Here is a 17,377-nt window from a genome sequence, read left to right as displayed (position 1 = left end):
ATTTTAGCACATATCTGCATATTTCTTTTATTAAAAACTAAAAAAAAAAAAAACACAATAGCCTAAACAAAAAAGATGCTTTTCTGAAAACATAAGAAAAAGACTTGTGTAGGAATTAGATGTAAATCTAGAATATATTCTAGATCTAGAGTCTAGATCCAGATCTAGAAATCTAGATTTTAGTCTATTTATAAAGTTTTTAAAAATTGCGAAAGTTTTTAGTAAACAAAAGACAATGACAATGGCAGGTTGGGTAGTGTCAACAGACAACGCGTTCCAAACACCAGTTTAGAGCTCATCACAGAAATAGCATTTTGAACAGACTTTGAAACGAAACAGATCTATAATCACAATAGAGTAGTATTTTTAAAAATTGCTGACAGCTAATATAGAGTCGGGCATTTCTATGAACAGAACTGTTAAGTTTTAGGCTAGTTAAAGCTTAGCTTCTATCTAGTCTACGTAACTTACTTAGATCTATCTAATTTTAAATAAATATTCAATAAAAAATGGCCGCTGTACTGTTGACCTATCTTGCCTGCCGTCAACACCAATTTATAGTTATACTGTAGAATCTTTAAAAAAAATATAATGTGAACAACTATTAGCCTATCTTTAAATAATATTTGTTATCATCAAAACACGTTTTGACATGCTGATGTAAGCCAAATAAAATGTCTTTTTTTAGTTAGGCTAGATCGACTAGATTCTAGATGATTTTTTCGTTGTTTTTTTTTTCCTGTCTTCCTAGAATCTAGATTATCTAGATTCTAGATGGATCTATTCTAGTTTCTTTTATTCTAAAGTAACTATCGAACTCAACTGAGTTCATTTGTGTCAACAGTTCATTGTTCTAAAAATTAATCAAGATTCTATGTTATTGTTTTGTATTTTTTTCTATGTGTAGGGTAGGCCTACTAATTTCTCATTTTAAAAATTATACTCCAAGGGAGGGAATAACTTTCAAAATTGTAAAGCTCTAGCCTAAATTCAAGCATCTACCATGTGTGCTGAGAGGGGCCTGATCAGTGATAATTATTATTGTTGTGAATAAAACACATTTTTTTTTACATTCTTTATCAGTAGTCTTACATTTTAAAAGAATGCTAAAATAAAAGCTTAAAAAAAAAAAAAACTTGAAATAAGTTGAAAATAGGGCCAATAAAAATTAATTTAATATCTAGATGCTATAAATTATTTTTCTCTCTAGAGTTCTAGAGGCCTATGCAGAAATAAAAAAATCTTTGCTTTGTTTGAAACTACATTTCTTTTGACATAGAGATCAAGACACTACCATCAGAGGCGTAGCGATGGGGGGGCAGGGGGGTACATATGTCCCCGGGCGCCGACCTTAAGGGGCGCCAAAATGGGTTGTAAAAACAAATTAAAATGTCATTTTAGTTGCATTTTTGCATTATAAACAGTTTGAGGGGGGGTGTAAATCGAATGTTTGAGGGGGGGGGGGGGAGGGCGCCAAATTGAAAGTTTGTCCCCGGGCGCCGGGAAGGGTCGCTACGCCTCTTACTACCATTCTAACATGTTACAACATTGATATCAAATCACACTTTTAAGAGAAACTTTGACTATCTTTGTCATACATCTGTAAACCCTAGACCTACATCTCTTCCAATAAATATTTATTTATAATATTGAACATCAGCATGACCAAGTTAAGGCTATTTTGTTTACACTTAAATCTAAACAACATTATCATGTGCTATGGTCCAAGGGGCAAGAAAAGTAGAGTTCACCTGTTTCTGTGTAACATCCAAATCTTTATACTGTACCTTTTTTTGAATATTCCGCAATTTTATCCCAGTGCAGTGGACGTCAGAAATGGACACTTCTGAAGGATCCAAATCTAAGTTATTAAAAACTGAGAACAACATTGCTAATAAGCAAAAGACCCCAAAAGTAACTAGTGCTAGAGCAGTTTCATATCATGGTAAGAAATATTTTTATCAGTTATTTAAGCTTTTGAAAATGTACCACTTGAATGACACTTTTTAATTTTTTAAAAGCTATTATCCACTTTATTATTTATATAGCTATAGGCTAAATACTCTGTTGCTAACTTAAATTGCTGCCAAGCATATGGGTTCATAATCATGTTATGAGTCAGCAAATACCAATTTTCTTTTTGCTATTTATAAAATAACAGTTTTTGTTCAAATTGGTTAGTGTAAATAAATAATACAAATTAAATTGATCTTTAATAAAAACAAGCCTAATAGTAATATTAATTATATGTTTAGAATAAGTAACCTTTGTGTTTAGAATAAGTAACCTATGTGCATTATGCAAAACTGTTATGCATTTTCTTTTTACATTGAAGAAAGTTCAACTGCTGCATCCTATTAATTCATTATGAAAATAAATGCATATCGAAGGATAAATTATAATCATAATTATAAATATGCTACTTTATTTTTGTTTTAAACATTTCAGTTTTATTTAAAAGCATCAGTATTGATTACATTCACCTCATGTATTTGTAAAATGTTGAGTTTATTTGAAGTTGTATTGATTTTGTTTTGCTTTTCTCTATCCTACACTTGAAGAAATGGCAGATGATTGCCTACTGTTGTAAAATGTGCTTATTTGTAGTTGTATTAATTCTGTTTTACTTTCTCTATCTTACACTCACTTGCAGAAATGGCAGATGATCGTCTACTGCAAAAACGAACACAGCTGCAGAGAGAACTGTTAGCATCACTCAAAGAAGATCTTTCTGACTGGATCAAAGAAATGATAGGTAAATTTTCATACATTTGAAGATGGCTGAATTTTTTTTTTTAAATCCTGTAAAAATATAAACAGCCAGCTAGTGAGCGGGGTAAAACAAGGGAACTCATTACATACTGTAACATTCATTAAACTCTGGCACCATTATAAATTTACGTTTACATCTGACTTTTTATGAATGTTCTATTTCTATTTGCTTAAATGTTGCAATTTCTATAACAAATACAACTGCTAAATCCCCAGTCAAAATGGTTCAAATTAGAGGAATAAAGAGTGATTAGGATTCGTTTACACAAAAATTACTTTTACAAAGAGACTCTGTTTACATATGAAGTATGATAAACAACATTGAACTCAAAATGTAATAAAATTATACATAACCTATTTGTTTAATTGAAGGGAATGTGTTTAGGTGGGTCCAGCTGAAAACTGTTTTATTATTTTCTCACAAACACAGGCAGCCATATCAACCTCAGTGCTGATAACTTCATACATGATCTGGACACTGGGACCATCTTGTGTCAGATTTGTTTGAAGATAGAACAGCAAGCTAGCATATGTGCCCAGCAAGGAACTTATACTCAGGTATTCATGCCATTGTCAGTTGACTTGCACAATATTGAAACTTTTCTTTACATCATTGAAGTAGCAAATTGTCAAAAATTAGCAAAAATGTTGCTACGTAAAGCAGCCTGACACAAATTGCCCCCTAAATTATATCACACTGTTTTTGTTCCCATTATAACAACCATAAATATGAGAAAGAAAAAATTCAAATTTAATTAGATTTTCCTCTATTTTTATTTTTCAAAGTATAAATATATATTTAAAGTCACATATCTAACCTCTCCCCCCCCCCTGCATTACCAAGGACCACCCTCACCTTCATTGTGTGACATTTTATTGACCCCTCCCAAACTAAATTAAATCCAACTTTTTTAGTTGATTGAAAATATGTTCACCAGTTGGAGTTAAATCAAAATAAATATTTTTATTTTAATCTACTTTTATGCCAGGTTGTGGTGGGTATGAAAGGCACTAAGTATTTCTTCATGTTCTGTAGATGCAAACTTCTCTCATCCACAGCCACTGCCTAGCTATAAAATCTACTGTAACAAGCATGCTAGATCTGGGTCTTGGTTTGCCAGAGACAATACCACACATTTCTTGAACTGGTGCCGAGCTTATGGCATGATTGAGGAGGCTTTGTTTGACACTGAGGACTTGGGTATGTTGGCTCATGTTGTTTGAGTTTCATGTTATCTTTGAGCTTATGGCATGATTGAGGAGGCTTTGTTTGGCACTGAGGACTTGGGTATGTTGGCTCATGTTGTTTGAGTTTCATGTTATCCTAAAGCTTATGGCATGATTGAGGAGGCTTTATTTGACACTGAGGACTTGGGTATGTTGGCTCATGTTGTTTGAGTTTCATGTTATCTTTGAGCTTATGGCATGATTGAGGAGGCTTTGTTTGACACTGAGGACTTGGGTATGTTGGCTCATGTTGTTTGAGTTTCATGTTATCTTTGAGCTTATGGCATGATTGAGGAGGCTTTGTTTGACACTGAGGACTTGGGTATGTTGGCTCATGTTGTTTGAGTTTCATGTTATCTTTGAGCTTGTGGCATGATTGAGGAGGCTTTATTTGACACTGAGGACTTGGGTATGTTGGCTCATGTTGTTTGAGTTTCATGTTATCTTTGAGCTTATGGCATGATTGAGGGGCTTTGTTTGACACTGAGGACTTGGGTATGTTGGCTCATGTTGTTTGAGTTTCATGTTATCTTTGAGCTTGTGGCATGATTGAGGAGGCTTTGTTTGACACTGAGGACTTGGGTATGTTGGCTCATGTTTGAGTTTCATGTTATCATTGAGGGATTTCTGTTCAAATGATTATGGTTTAAGTTTGCATGACTCTGACGGGTTATGATTGTTTTCATGGCATTCAAAATTTAGTATTAAAAATATAGTTGATACAGCATTAAGTGCGTTTTAAAAAAGAGTGTTATTTTTACGTTTCTCAAAATTATACACCGAAGGAATAAATATTATTGTTGCATGTGTTTGACCGTTAGACACTGAACCAATGAATCTTATTATTACATGTTTTGACAGTTACCCACCATAAAGAAAAGAATGTGATAGATTGCCTAATGGAGCTGGCACGAATAGGTGTCAGGTTTGGCCTGAAGCCACCAAGGTTTATAAGTCTGGAGCAAGAATTGCAACATGAGCTGAGCCTAACCTCGGTCACATCATTAGATGACCTGTTTTTGTCTCCAGCCTCAGTGTCCAGTGAAGATTTAAATGTCTCCCTGCACTCAGATTCTTCTCTACACACCCAGGTAATGTCACGACCTCTCTACCCAGGTAATGTCACAACCTCTCTACCCAGGTAATGTCACAACCTCTCTACCCAGGTAATGTCACAACCTCTCTACCCAGGTAATGTCACAACCTCTCTACCCAGGTCACGACCTCTCTACCCAGGTAATGTCACGACCTCTCTACCCAGGTAATGTCACGACCTCTCTACCCAGGTAATGTCACTACCTCTCTACCCAGGTAATGTCACAACCTCTCTACCCAGGTCACGACCTCTCTACCCAGGTAATGTCACGACCTCTCTACCCAGGTAATGTCACAACCTCTCTACCCAGGTAATGTCACGACCTCTCTACCCAGGTAATGTCACGACCTCTCTACCCAGGTAATGTCAGGACATTCCTTCTCTACACACCCAGGTAATGTCACAACCTCTCTACCCAGGTAATGTCACGACCTCTCTACCCAGGTAATGTCACTACCTCTCTACTCAGGTAATGTCACAACCTCTCTACCCAGGTAATGTCACAACCTCTCTACTCAGGTAATGTCACAACCTCTCTACCCAGGTAATGTCACGACCTCTCTACCCAGGTAATGTCACAACCTCTCTACCCAGGTAATGTCAGGACATTCCTTCTCTACACACCCAGGTAATGTCACTACCTCTCTACCCAGGTAATGTCACTACCTCTCTACCCAGGTAATGTCACTACCTCTCTACCCAGGTAATGTCACGACCTCTCTACCCAGGTAATGTCACGACCTCTCTACCCAGGTAATGTCACTACCTCTCTACCCAGGTAATGTCACGACCTCTCTACCGAGGTAATGTCACAACCTCTCTACTCAGGTAATGTCACAACCTCTCTACCCAGGTAATGTCACGACCTCTCTACCCAGGTAATGTCACTACCTCTCTACCCAGGTAATGTCACAACCTCTCTACCCAGGTAATGTCACGACCTCTCTACCCAGGTAATGTCACGACCTCTCTACGCAGGTAATGTCACGACCTCTCTACCCAGGTAATGTCACTACCTCTCTACCCAGGTAATGTCACTACCTCTCTACCCAGGTAATGTCACTACCTCTCTACCCAGGTAATGTCACGACCTCTCTACCCAGGTAATGTCATGACCTCTCTACCCAGGTAATGTCACTACCTCTCTACCCAGGTAATGTCACTACCTCTCTACCCAGGTAATGTCACGACCTCTCTACCCATGTAATGTCACGACCTCTCTACCCAGGTAATGTCACGACCTCTCTACCTAGGTAATGTCACTACCTCTCTACCCAGGTAATGTCACAACCTCTCTACCCAGGTAATGTCACGAGCTCTTTACCCAGGTAATGTCACTACCTCTCTACCCAGGTAATGTCACTACCTCTCTACCCAGGTAATGTCACTACCTCTCTACCCAGGTAATGTCACGACCTCTCTACCCAGGTAATGTCACGACCTCTCTACCCAGGTAATGTCACGACCTCTCTACCCAGGTAATGTCACTACCTCTCTACCCAGGTAATGTCACGACCTCTCTACCCAGGTAATGTCACTACCTCTCTACCCAGGTAATGTCACTACCTCTCTACTCAGGTAATGTCACGACCTCTCTACCCAGGTAAAGTCACTACCTCTCTACCCAGGTAATGTCACGACCTCTCTACCCAGGTAATGTCACTACCTCTCTACCCAGGTAATGTCACTACCTCTCTACCCAGGTAATGTCACGACCTCTCTACCCAGGTAATGTCAGGACATTCCTTCTCTACACACCCAGGTAATGTCACTACCTCTCTACCCAGGTAATGTCACGACCTCTCTACCCAGGTAATGTCATGACCTCTCTACCCAGGTAATGTCACTACCTCTCTACCCAGGTAATGTCACTACCTCTCTACCCAGGTAATGTCACGACCTCTCTACCCATGTAATGTCACGACCTCTCTACCCAGGTAATGTCACGACCTCTCTACCTAGGTAATGTCACTACCTCTCTACCCAGGTAATGTCACAACCTCTCTACCCAGGTAATGTCACGAGCTCTTTACCCAGGTAATGTCACTACCTCTCTACCCAGGTAATGTCACTACCTCTCTACCCAGGTAATGTCACTACCTCTCTACCCAGGTAATGTCACGACCTCTCTACCCAGGTAATGTCACGACCTCTCTACCCAGGTAATGTCACGACCTCTCTACCCAGGTAATGTCACTACCTCTCTACCCAGGTAATGTCACGACCTCTCTACCCAGGTAATGTCACTACCTCTCTACCCAGGTAATGTCACTACCTCTCTACTCAGGTAATGTCACGACCTCTCTACCCAGGTAATGTCACTACCTCTCTACCCAGGTAATGTCACAACCTCTCTACCCAGGTAATGTCACAACCTCTCTACCCAGGTAATGTCACGACCTCTCTACCCAGGTAATGTCACTACCTCTCTACCCAGGTAATGTCACTACCTCTCTACCCAGGTAATGTCACAACCTCTCTACCCAGGTAATGTCACAACCTCTCTACCCAGGTAATGTCACAACCTCTCTACCCAGGTAATGTCACTACCTCTCTACCCAGGTAATGTCACTACCTCTCTACCCAGGTAATGTCACGACCTCTCTACCCAGGTAATGTCACGACCTCTCTACGCAGGTAATGTCAGGACATTCCTTCTCTACACACCCAGGTAATGTCACGACCTCTCTACCCAGGTAATGTCACAACCTCTCTACCCAGGTAATGTCACAACCTCTCTACCCAGGTAATGTGACGACCTCTCTACCCAGGTAATGTGACGACCTCTCTACCCAGGTAATGTCACAACCTCTCTACCCATGTAATGTCACGACCTCTCTACCCAGGTAATGTCACGACCTCTCTACCCAGGTAATGTCACAACCTCTCTACCCAGGTAATGTCACAACCTCTCTACCCAGGTAATGTGACGACCTCTCTACCCAGGTAATGTGACGACCTCTCTACCCAGGTAATGTCACAACCTCTCTACCCATGTAATGTCACGACCTCTCTACCCAGGTAATGTCACGACCTCTCTACCCAGGTAATGTCACAACCTCTCTACCCAGGTAATGTCACAACCTCTCTACCCAGGTAATGTGACGACCTCTCTACCCAGGTAATGTCACAACCTCTCTACCCATGTAATGTCACGACCTCTCTACCCAGGTAATGTCACGACCTCTCTACCCAGGTAATGTCACAACCTCTCTACCCAGGTAATGTCAGGACATTCCTTCTCTACACACCCAGGTAATGTCAGGACATTCCTTCTCTACACACCCAGGTAATGTCACTACCTCTCTACCCAGGTAATGTCACGACCTCTCTACCCAGGTAATGTCACAACCTCTCTACCCAGGTAATGTCAGGACATTCCTTCTCTACACACCCAGGTAATGTCAGGACATTCCTTCTCTACACACCCAGGTAATGTCACTACCTCTCTACCCAGGTAATGTCACGACCTCTCTACCCAGGTAATGTCACGACCTCTCTACCCAGGTAATGTCACGACCTCTCTACCCAGGTAATGTCACGACCTCTCTACCCAGGTAATGTCACGACCTCTCTACCCAGGTAATGTCACGACCTCTCTACCCAGGTAATGTCACGACCTCTCTACCCAGGTAATGTCACGACCTCTCTACCCAGGTAATGTCACGACCTCTCTACCCAGGTAATGTCACAACCTCTCTACCCAGGTAATGTCAGGACATTCCTTCTCTACACACCCAGGTAATGTCACGACCTCTCTACCCAGGTAATGTCACGACCTCTCTACCCAGGTAATGTCACGACCTCTCTACCCAGGTAATGTCACAACCTCTCTACCCAGGTAATGTCAGGACATTCCTTCTCTACACACTCAGGTAATGTCACGACCTCTCTACCCAGGTAATGTCACGACCTCTCTACCCAGGTAATGTCACAACCTCTCTACCCAGGTAATGTCAGGACATTCCTTCTCTACACACCCAGGTAATGTCACTACCTCTCTACCCAGGTAATGTCACGACCTCTCTACCCAGGTAATGTCACGACCTCTCTACCCAGGTAATGTCACAACCTCTCTACCCAGGTAATGTCAGGACATTCCTTCTCTACACACCCAGGTAATGTCACGACCTCTCTACCCAGGTAATGTCACGACCTCTCTACCCAGGTAATGTCACGACCTCTCTACCCAGGTAATGTCACAACCTCTCTACCCAGGTAATGTCAGGACATTCCTTCTCTACACACCCAGGTAATGTCACGACCTCTCTACCCAGGTAATGTCACGACCTCTCTACCCAGGTAATGTCACAACCTCTCTACCCAGGTAATGTCAGGACATTCCTTCTCTACACACCCAGGTAATGTCAGGAAATTCCCTTTCAACATAAGTTTTGATTGTGAGATGATTTGAACCCATTACAGAATTGATAATGTAGTACCCTTTAAGACCTGATGATCAATAAAGCTGATGAAGTTGATTTGATTTTCTAGCACCAAGCATTTAAGTTGATGTTTTGAGCAGTTGGTGCCCCTAACTTTCCCCCACATTTTCCAAGGTACCATTATGTACAGGACCATTTTATATCTTAGTCATTTTTATGGCTGGTTCCTTGCTGCACACAAAACCACTTATGCTTGGATGTTAGGATAGAGGGGCTTAACATTATACATTTAAAAAATCTGGCAACATCTAGAATGAGGTATGCCACTTTGTAAATATCCATAAAATAAGCATTAAATTAAATTTGAATGGTCTTTGTCTGCACCATAAGTTATAGCTTAATTGAATAAAATTGTGTTAGGTTAAATTATGCCAGGATTTTTTTTAAAAAGGCACTGTGTCTATATGAGCCAGTTGTTTTAATGTGAAATGTTTATTAGGTGGATATTATCACAACTGTTTAAACCAAGAACATGAACACAACAATAAACAAGCCAGAACCAAAGTTGAACATGTTCTGTAAATAAGTTGTAGCCATAAGTTGTAGCCATCAGCAGAGAAGTAAAGAAGAGACTCAGAGGTGTGATTTGGCAGCTAGTAGTTTGTGGAGAATTGTCCCAGCAGTCTAGAAGTTTATTTCAAATTCATCCCATTGACCTCAACTCCTGGTGTCTTTGCAGGAGGTTTCTAACCTAAATTCTTCTCCAACTGTCAGTGAGGATAGATCTAATCGCTGCCCAGATCCATCTAAATGGATACTCCTCTTTGCTTCTCTGTGCTTAGCTATGCGCTTTATGTAAGTTCCCTGGTGGATTCATCCATTTTAAAAGTTAAAATTTCATTCAGTCACAAGTCACTAAAAAGTGGAGATAATTTAATGTTTTGTTAAAAAAGAAATATTCCCAGAGTTACTGAACATTTCTGTTGCTGATTTTTTGGAACTATGTGGTGGGATGGTAGAGCAATTGACTGCTAGCCCTAAGGTCTGAAGATCATATATTTGTCCATGCTCCAGACTACGGGATGTCAGTGAGTCCATACAGTTCTGAGGGTGGCTAAAAGTAAAGGCGGCTGGGCATAGTGCTGACCACACCATCTTTTAATATGCCGATGTCATGAAACATATGAACAACTCATCAAGTGCCCGTTAGATTTGAAAAGGGAACTTAGCCTTTTTTTTTAATTTTCTGTATGTGCAAAAAAAGCTATCACATATCAAGTACCATAAGTGTGCAAAATGGCTGTAGTTGTTTTTCTTTCTGTAGGTTGATAGATTGAGCAAGGCGTACAAAACAGAGAATAAAGTCCATAAGATCACTGAAGGGCAGTACCTTGTGTATGGGAAAAAGATGTTAATCAGAGTAAGAGTTTATCTATTCTTATACACTGGCCTCACATCAGTTTTAAAATGCTGAGTTTTGTGTCAATAATTTAGCTCAAGAAAAAAATAATTGGATAACAATCTTCAAATCAGAAATTCTTGGAATTATGTTAAGAAGCATTATGGCTCTAACTGTAAAGTAGGTGTACACATACATTGTCAACAGCTGACCCCTACATTAGCAACAGCTGACCCCTACATTAGCAACAGCTGACCCCTACATTAGCAACAGCTGACCCCTACATTAGCAACAGCTGACCCCTACATTAGCAACAGCTGACCCCTACATTAGCAACAGCTGACCCTTACATTAGCAACAGCTGACCTCTACATTAGCAACAGCTGACCCCTACATTGTCAACAGCTGACCCCTACATTAGCTACAGCTGACCCCTACATTAGCAACATATGACCCCTACATTAGCAACATATGACCCCTACATTAGCAACATATGACCCCTACATTAGCAACATATGACCCCTACATTAGCAACAGCTGACCCCTACATTAGCAACATATGACCCCTACATTAGCAACAGCTGACCCCTACATTAGTATTAACGATTAGCCTGGCTTTGATAGAGTTTCCTTCCCTCAGCTGTGCAGGAACAAGCAACTGATGGTGAGGATAGGTGGAGGCTGGGAGACATTTGAGAGTTACCTGATGAGCCACGCCCCAATCTTGTCCTCGGATGACTCCTGTGAGACCGTCCAACAAAGTAAATCCTATTTTATACACAGAACCAGTAACTCCAGTATGGTGAGGGGCAAGAAAAAAGCCAAACTCTTCTCTAAAAGTTTCCAATAAAACAAAAGTAGTTCACATACAATGGCCAGTAGTTGCTTCTTTGTTTATCTATCATATGTTAAAAGTTTCTTGTATTCATGCAGGTCCTATGTAGACAGGGTTTCTTCTGAGATACAGTACCAAAAATATTTTGTCTATTCATTCGTTATGTGTGAGGGGGTCTATTGTTTGATTGGTACAGTCCACTGCTTCAGATCTCACCATACAGTTTGGAAATGAGAAATACCAAGTGGTTCAGACAAAAACAATTGAGGCTGGTTTGGTTAGGTTGGACTGACAGCATAATAGAAAGTTGACCAACATTGAAACAAGATAAAATTTAACACTAAGAAAAGTGCAACTGAGTAATAACGTCCGCCACTTAAATTATGTGTCCTCGTCAGCCACGTCAATAATGATGAGATAAAAGGCCATGATCATGTCTGAGATACAGAGGTTGGACACAAACTGCCCGTATACTGTCAGCAGAACTTTTCTATCCCATATCACCCTATACGCTAGAGCTAGCAAATTCCCCACAACAGCCAGTAGACCTATCGCCCACAGGAGAGTTCTCTGGCTAACATCACCGACTAGATCTAAACACGAAGAAATGGAAATCATATCAGAAAAACATCTTTCAACAGGGATGTTCTTGCCTAGCGCTTGTTGACAGCACAGCATGTAATTAGATGTTCTAATCACGGTATTAATTTTAATGTTTTTGAAGTAATTAGAGCCTATATTCTTCATGCGTGTGACTCTGATATAAAAAACGTTTAGGGGTATAATCGCGTGGTTCATCTGATTTTATTTTCATGGATTTACAATTAAGTTTAATTAGTTTTGAAAACTCACTGCTAATGATAATTGGTATTAAATTAAAATGTTTACCACTAGAATCAGAAGTGCGAGTATGATCACTAATATGGTTAGTATAATTGGTAATATCAGAATACAAATCAGACAGTCGCTGTCCTGAAACACAGTTCACCCCTTTAGGACACTCAACGGGACAATTGATTTCATCGTCACCCTCAGGACAGTCACTGAACCCAGTCACCTTTAGGACAGTCACTGAACCCGGTCACCTTCAGGACAGTCACTGAACCATGTCACACTCAGGACAGTCACTGAACCCAGTCACCCTCAGGACAGTCACTGAACCCTGTCACACTCAGGACAGTCACTGAACCCAGTCACCTTTAGGACAGTCACTGAACCCGGTCACCTTCAGGACAGTCACTGAACCATGTCACACTCAGGACAGTCACTGAACCATGTCACCCTCAGGACAGTCACTGAACCCTGTCACACTCAGGACAGTCACTGAACCCAGTCACCTTTAGGACAGTCACTGAACCCGGTCACCTTCAGGACAGTCACTGAACCATGTCACACTCAGGACAGTCACTGAACCCAGTCACCTTTAGGACAGTCACTGAACCCTGTCACCCTCAGGACAGTCACTGAACCCTGTCACACTCAGGACAGTCACTGAACCCTGTCACCTTCAGGACAGTCACTGAACCCAGGACAGTCACTGAACCCTGTCACCCTCAGGACAGTCACTGAACCCTGTCACCTTTAGGACAGTCACTGAACCCAGTCACCTTTAGGACAGTCACTGAACCCAGTCACCTTTAGGACAGTCACTGAACCCTGTCACCCTCAGGACAGTCACTGAACCCTGTCACACTCAGGACAGTCACTGAACCCTGTCACACTCAGGACAGTCACTGAACCCTGTCACACTCAGGACAGTCACTGAACCCTGTCACACTCAGGACAGTCACTGAACCCAATCACCTTTAGGACAGTCACTGAACCCTGTCACCTTCAGGACAGTCACTGAACCCTGTCACCTTCAGGACAGTCACTGAACCCAGTCACCCTCAGGACAGTCACTGAACCCTGTCACCTTCAAGACAGTCACTGAACCCAGTCACCTTCAAGACAGTCACTGAACCCTGTCACCCTCAGGACAGTCACTGAACCCAGTCACCTTCAGGACAGTCACTGAACCCAGTCACCCTCAGGACAGTCCTTGAACCCAGTCACCCTCAGGACAGTCACTGAAACCATCGCAAACACTCTTTGAGAACACACGCTGAGATGTATTGAAACACTTAAACATCTGAACTGTTGCTTCATCGTCTCCGTGTGGGCAATCCTGTGTCTTGTCATGGACAAAAGTCTCTAAGATACAATAAGACAGTGGACTTTTGTCCGGGGCGGGTTCTTGAAATTTTTGTGGGGACAGACGACGACGACGACAACAGTTAAAGTAAATATTTCCTATATACATTCCATTTCGTTCTGGATGCCTGGAAGAAACTCTGCAATTCACTTAACGCTGGATAAAGTATTTTTTACATTTATTATTAAGATTCTTTTTACCGCAATTGTATACTATGCACGCATGTAAATTATGAAAGACCAAAACGGAGAGAAGCATACATCCTCGCTCGAACTCTTGTTAACACGTTATAAAATATGTTTTCCGATTAAATTTGTTTTATTTTCTGCTGCATGCGAATTAGGACTACTCGAGTTAATGATTTAGATCTACCTAGCCCAATATAAAAAATCTATTAAAATAAAAATCTCATTTGCGATTAAAAGCTCGGATTAGAGGACGCCGCAAGTGAAGCAATTTAAACGAGACGCTCTCCTATCGGAAATCAATAAAACAACTGCGGGCGGACATGACTGGACTAAACTGCGTCCCATTAAATCAAAAGGGAAATAAAAAGTCCACTCAGCAGAAGGTAAATGAACCGGAAGTGGAGCGTTCAAGGTGATGTAATCACGCGCAGCTGCGCATAGGCTCTCGAGATAGCATAGAACACTTACTCGAGTTTTAGAATCTGCTTACGGTTAAGATCTTGTTTCATCCAACAATTAGCCACACGAGTTTCACCCATATATTAGCCACACGAGTTTCACCAATATATTAGCCAGAGGCGTAGCGAGGGGGGGGGGGACATATGTCCCCGGGCGCCGACCTTAGGGGGCGCCTAAATTGGTTGGAAAAATAAATCGAAATCTTGAGGGGGGTGCAAATCGAAAGTTTGAGGGTGGGGTGCAAATTGAAATCTTGAGGGGGGTGCAAATCGAAAGTTTGAGGGGGGGGGGTGCAAATCGAAAGTTTGAGGGGGGTTGCAAATCGAAAGTGAGGGGGTGCAAATCGAAAGTTTGTCCCCGGGCGCCGGGAAGGGTCGCTACGCCTCTGATATTAGCCACTCGAGTTTTGTACAACAATTAGCCACACGAATTTCGTCTATCAGTCCACACCAGTTTCATCCAACAATTAGCCAGAGTTGTTCATAAATACATTGTTCAATTGAAGCCGTTTCTTCTTCTTGGAGTAAAAAAAACTGTTTACAACAGTCACGCTCTTCATTGGTAATGTTCTGTGAATTAAATTCTTCACTTCAAGCAGAGGCGTAGCGACCCTTTCACGGCGCCCGGGGATAAAATTTCGATTTGCACCCCCCCCCCCTCAAACTTTCAATTTGCACCCCCACCCTTAAACATTCAATTTGTTTTTCCAACCCATTTTGGCGCCCTCCTAAGGTTGTCGCCCGGGGACATATGTTCCCCACCCCCCGCCCCCTGACTTCAAGCAAATAACATGTTTTTATTTGCAATTCTTTTAACTACACTAGACCTTTTATTGAATATTTCCAGACTGTTCTGAGACAGTTCCTTTGTCTGAGCCTGCACTACCCACTAATACAACTTCGAATTTACCAGAGATGTTTGATGTACAGTTTGGACCGACCCCCACCACCAAGTCTTAAAACTGTCCGCTCAGCTAAGGAATCTCGATTTGGGGGGGGGGGGGGGGGAATTAGGTGTGAACTTCTGCAGAAACGGCGGGACTTTTTTAGGGAAAATTAATGGAATTATTTAATGGACTATTGTAGGGAATATTAATGGAATTATTGCATTTGACTATTGTAGGGAATACTGCATTAGCTATTGTAGGGACTATTGTATGGAATATAGCAGGAGCTATTGTAGGGACTTGTAGGAATATTGAGGGAACTTAAAGAAGGAACTTAGAGAATTAAAAAAAGCACCAAAAGAAAAAGAAAAGATTCTGTACAGAAAGGGGAAATAAGTGTGGAGATGAAATTGTGAGTTTAGATTATAGAGAACTGTCACCAAGTACACCAGAGGAATGGAGTTGTATAGAGATCAGACTCACCGAATTGATATTAGAGAGAAATATGATCGTCTTCAACATCTTCGTATAGTTTTTGTCAGTTTCTGGTTCAATTATAATCGAAAAAGAAGGAATGTTCGTGAAGAAAAATTACGAGTTTGTGTTTTCTTTTGATGATGACTGGCCAGCTATATAAAGAGGAAAATTATGAGTATGGATTATTTTAATACTGGCGCTGAAACCGCTGAGTTATACGCTGAAATCATTGACGTGTGTTCTGTGTCTTTGTGCCCTAGTGCCCTCTAATACTGGGAGTTTACATGTAGCAAAGAAACTATATCTCTCGACATCGACCATTTATACAATTTTATTTATTTCTCTAATGCGGCACTTTGAAATCCTCTTTTATTGCTCAATTGTCGGCTTATTTCAGCAGAGATCCAACTAAGTGTGTGACAAGTCAATCGAATTTGAATGCTTTATCTAGGTTCTGTGGTGATTCAAAGTCTGGCTGCTTGCAGACATTCCTTTTGTGATTCGCCATTACCACAGACAACACCACCTACACATGGATGGATGGGCGGTTGATGAATTAGACACAAACATTGTCGCAGTTTATAATCACTACAAAGCATATCTTCATAACTGTCAATACAAAAATTTGCCAACCATAAAAACTACATGTACATCATCACACAACCACCACTCCACACAACAACCACATAACAACCACCACACTACCCCATGTTAAACTACGTAACACCGCGCGACAACATAAGCCACGGAATGACACCAGAATATCATCATGATAATCCTCTTATTCCTGTCAGGATATTCTTAAGCCATCAATTTAGATAAACATAAACGTCACAATACATTTTCGGCAGATATTATGCAAACAAGCACCCACAAATAAATATAAGTTGGCCTTTAAACCCTATGTGTTTATAACAATCAAAATATCCTTAGTGTGAAGTTCTTCTATCAGCCCAGTTTGTATGTGGCCTAAATGCAGATCTGATTCAGAACCTACCTGCTATAGTCTAGTTGAATATTTTAATTAAGGTAGATTTAGACAAAGATAATGTTCAAGCCATTCACCCTTAGGGGTTATTTTATACATGAATTAGAAAGTAAATGTGAATTACAGCAAGTCTTTCGAAAGTATGTGTATTAAAGAAACTTTAATGTACCACATCGTTAATACGTCTCTGTGGCGCAATTGGTTAGCGCGTTCGGCTGTTAACCGAAAGGTTGGTGGTTCGAGCCCACCCAGGGACGAATGTTGTTTTTTTATAATCTGAAATATTGTTAAGCATTGATTGATTGGTCGACAGTTATCGCACTTTGTAATTGTTGTATCGGCATTGCCAATGTTGCCCTAAAACACTCTTTCAAAAACTAAAATTCGTGTTTTCTGTTGTTTTGTTTAGCTCAACCTTTATTAGATAAAAAAAGACAAGATTAAATGACATACATTTGAAGTGTATCCTTT

At 40.9% G+C, this 17,377-nt stretch overlaps 1 protein-coding gene and 1 non-coding gene across 3 annotated transcripts; both read left to right on the top strand.

The window, feature by feature from the left end:
• The first annotated feature begins 226 nt into the window (after nt 1-226).
• Nucleotides 227-11,753, top strand: LOC131936536 (growth arrest-specific protein 2). Of its 2 annotated transcripts, none has more exons than XM_059293569.1 (8): nt 227-660; nt 1,825-1,945; nt 2,654-2,755; nt 3,203-3,330; nt 3,832-3,973; nt 4,861-5,090; nt 10,805-10,900; nt 11,520-11,753. In XM_059293569.1, the coding sequence occupies exons 2-8, from the start codon at nt 1,837-1,839 to the stop codon at nt 11,727-11,729; spliced, it is 1,017 nt and encodes a 338-aa protein (XP_059149552.1). In that variant the 5' UTR covers nt 227-660; nt 1,825-1,836; the 3' UTR covers nt 11,730-11,753. The 2 variants fall into 2 exon arrangements, with proteins under 2 accessions (XP_059149552.1, XP_059149551.1); XM_059293568.1 differs by having other exon boundaries at nt 1,820-1,945.
• A 5,336-nt stretch (nt 11,754-17,089) lies between these two features.
• On the top strand, nt 17,090-17,163 carry Trnan-guu (transfer RNA asparagine (anticodon GUU)). Its single transcript has one exon. It is a non-coding gene; the product is annotated as a tRNA-Asn (tRNA).
• Nucleotides 17,164-17,377: the final 214 nt, after the last annotated feature.

The sequence above is a fragment of the Physella acuta genome, unplaced genomic scaffold, assembly GCF_028476545.2.
Source record: "Physella acuta isolate Inbredline_101_S28 unplaced genomic scaffold, ASM2847654v3 ptg000179l, whole genome shotgun sequence".
Classification (NCBI taxonomy): Eukaryota; Metazoa; Mollusca; class Gastropoda; family Physidae; genus Physella; species Physella acuta.
This window is presented reverse-complemented; position numbering and strand designations above follow the sequence as displayed.

Coding starts and splice junctions, on each gene's coding strand:
- LOC131936536 (XM_059293569.1), top strand. CDS start 1,837: ATGGACACTTCTGAAGGATCCAAATCTAAGTTATTAAAAACTGAGAAC. Junction 3,331..3,831: donor AGCAAGGAACTTATACTCAG/GTATTCATGCCA, acceptor TCTCATCCACAG/CCACTGCCTAGCTATAAAAT. Junction 5,091..10,804: donor ATTCTTCTCTACACACCCAG/GTAATGTCACGA, acceptor TTCTTTCTGTAG/GTTGATAGATTGAGCAAGGC.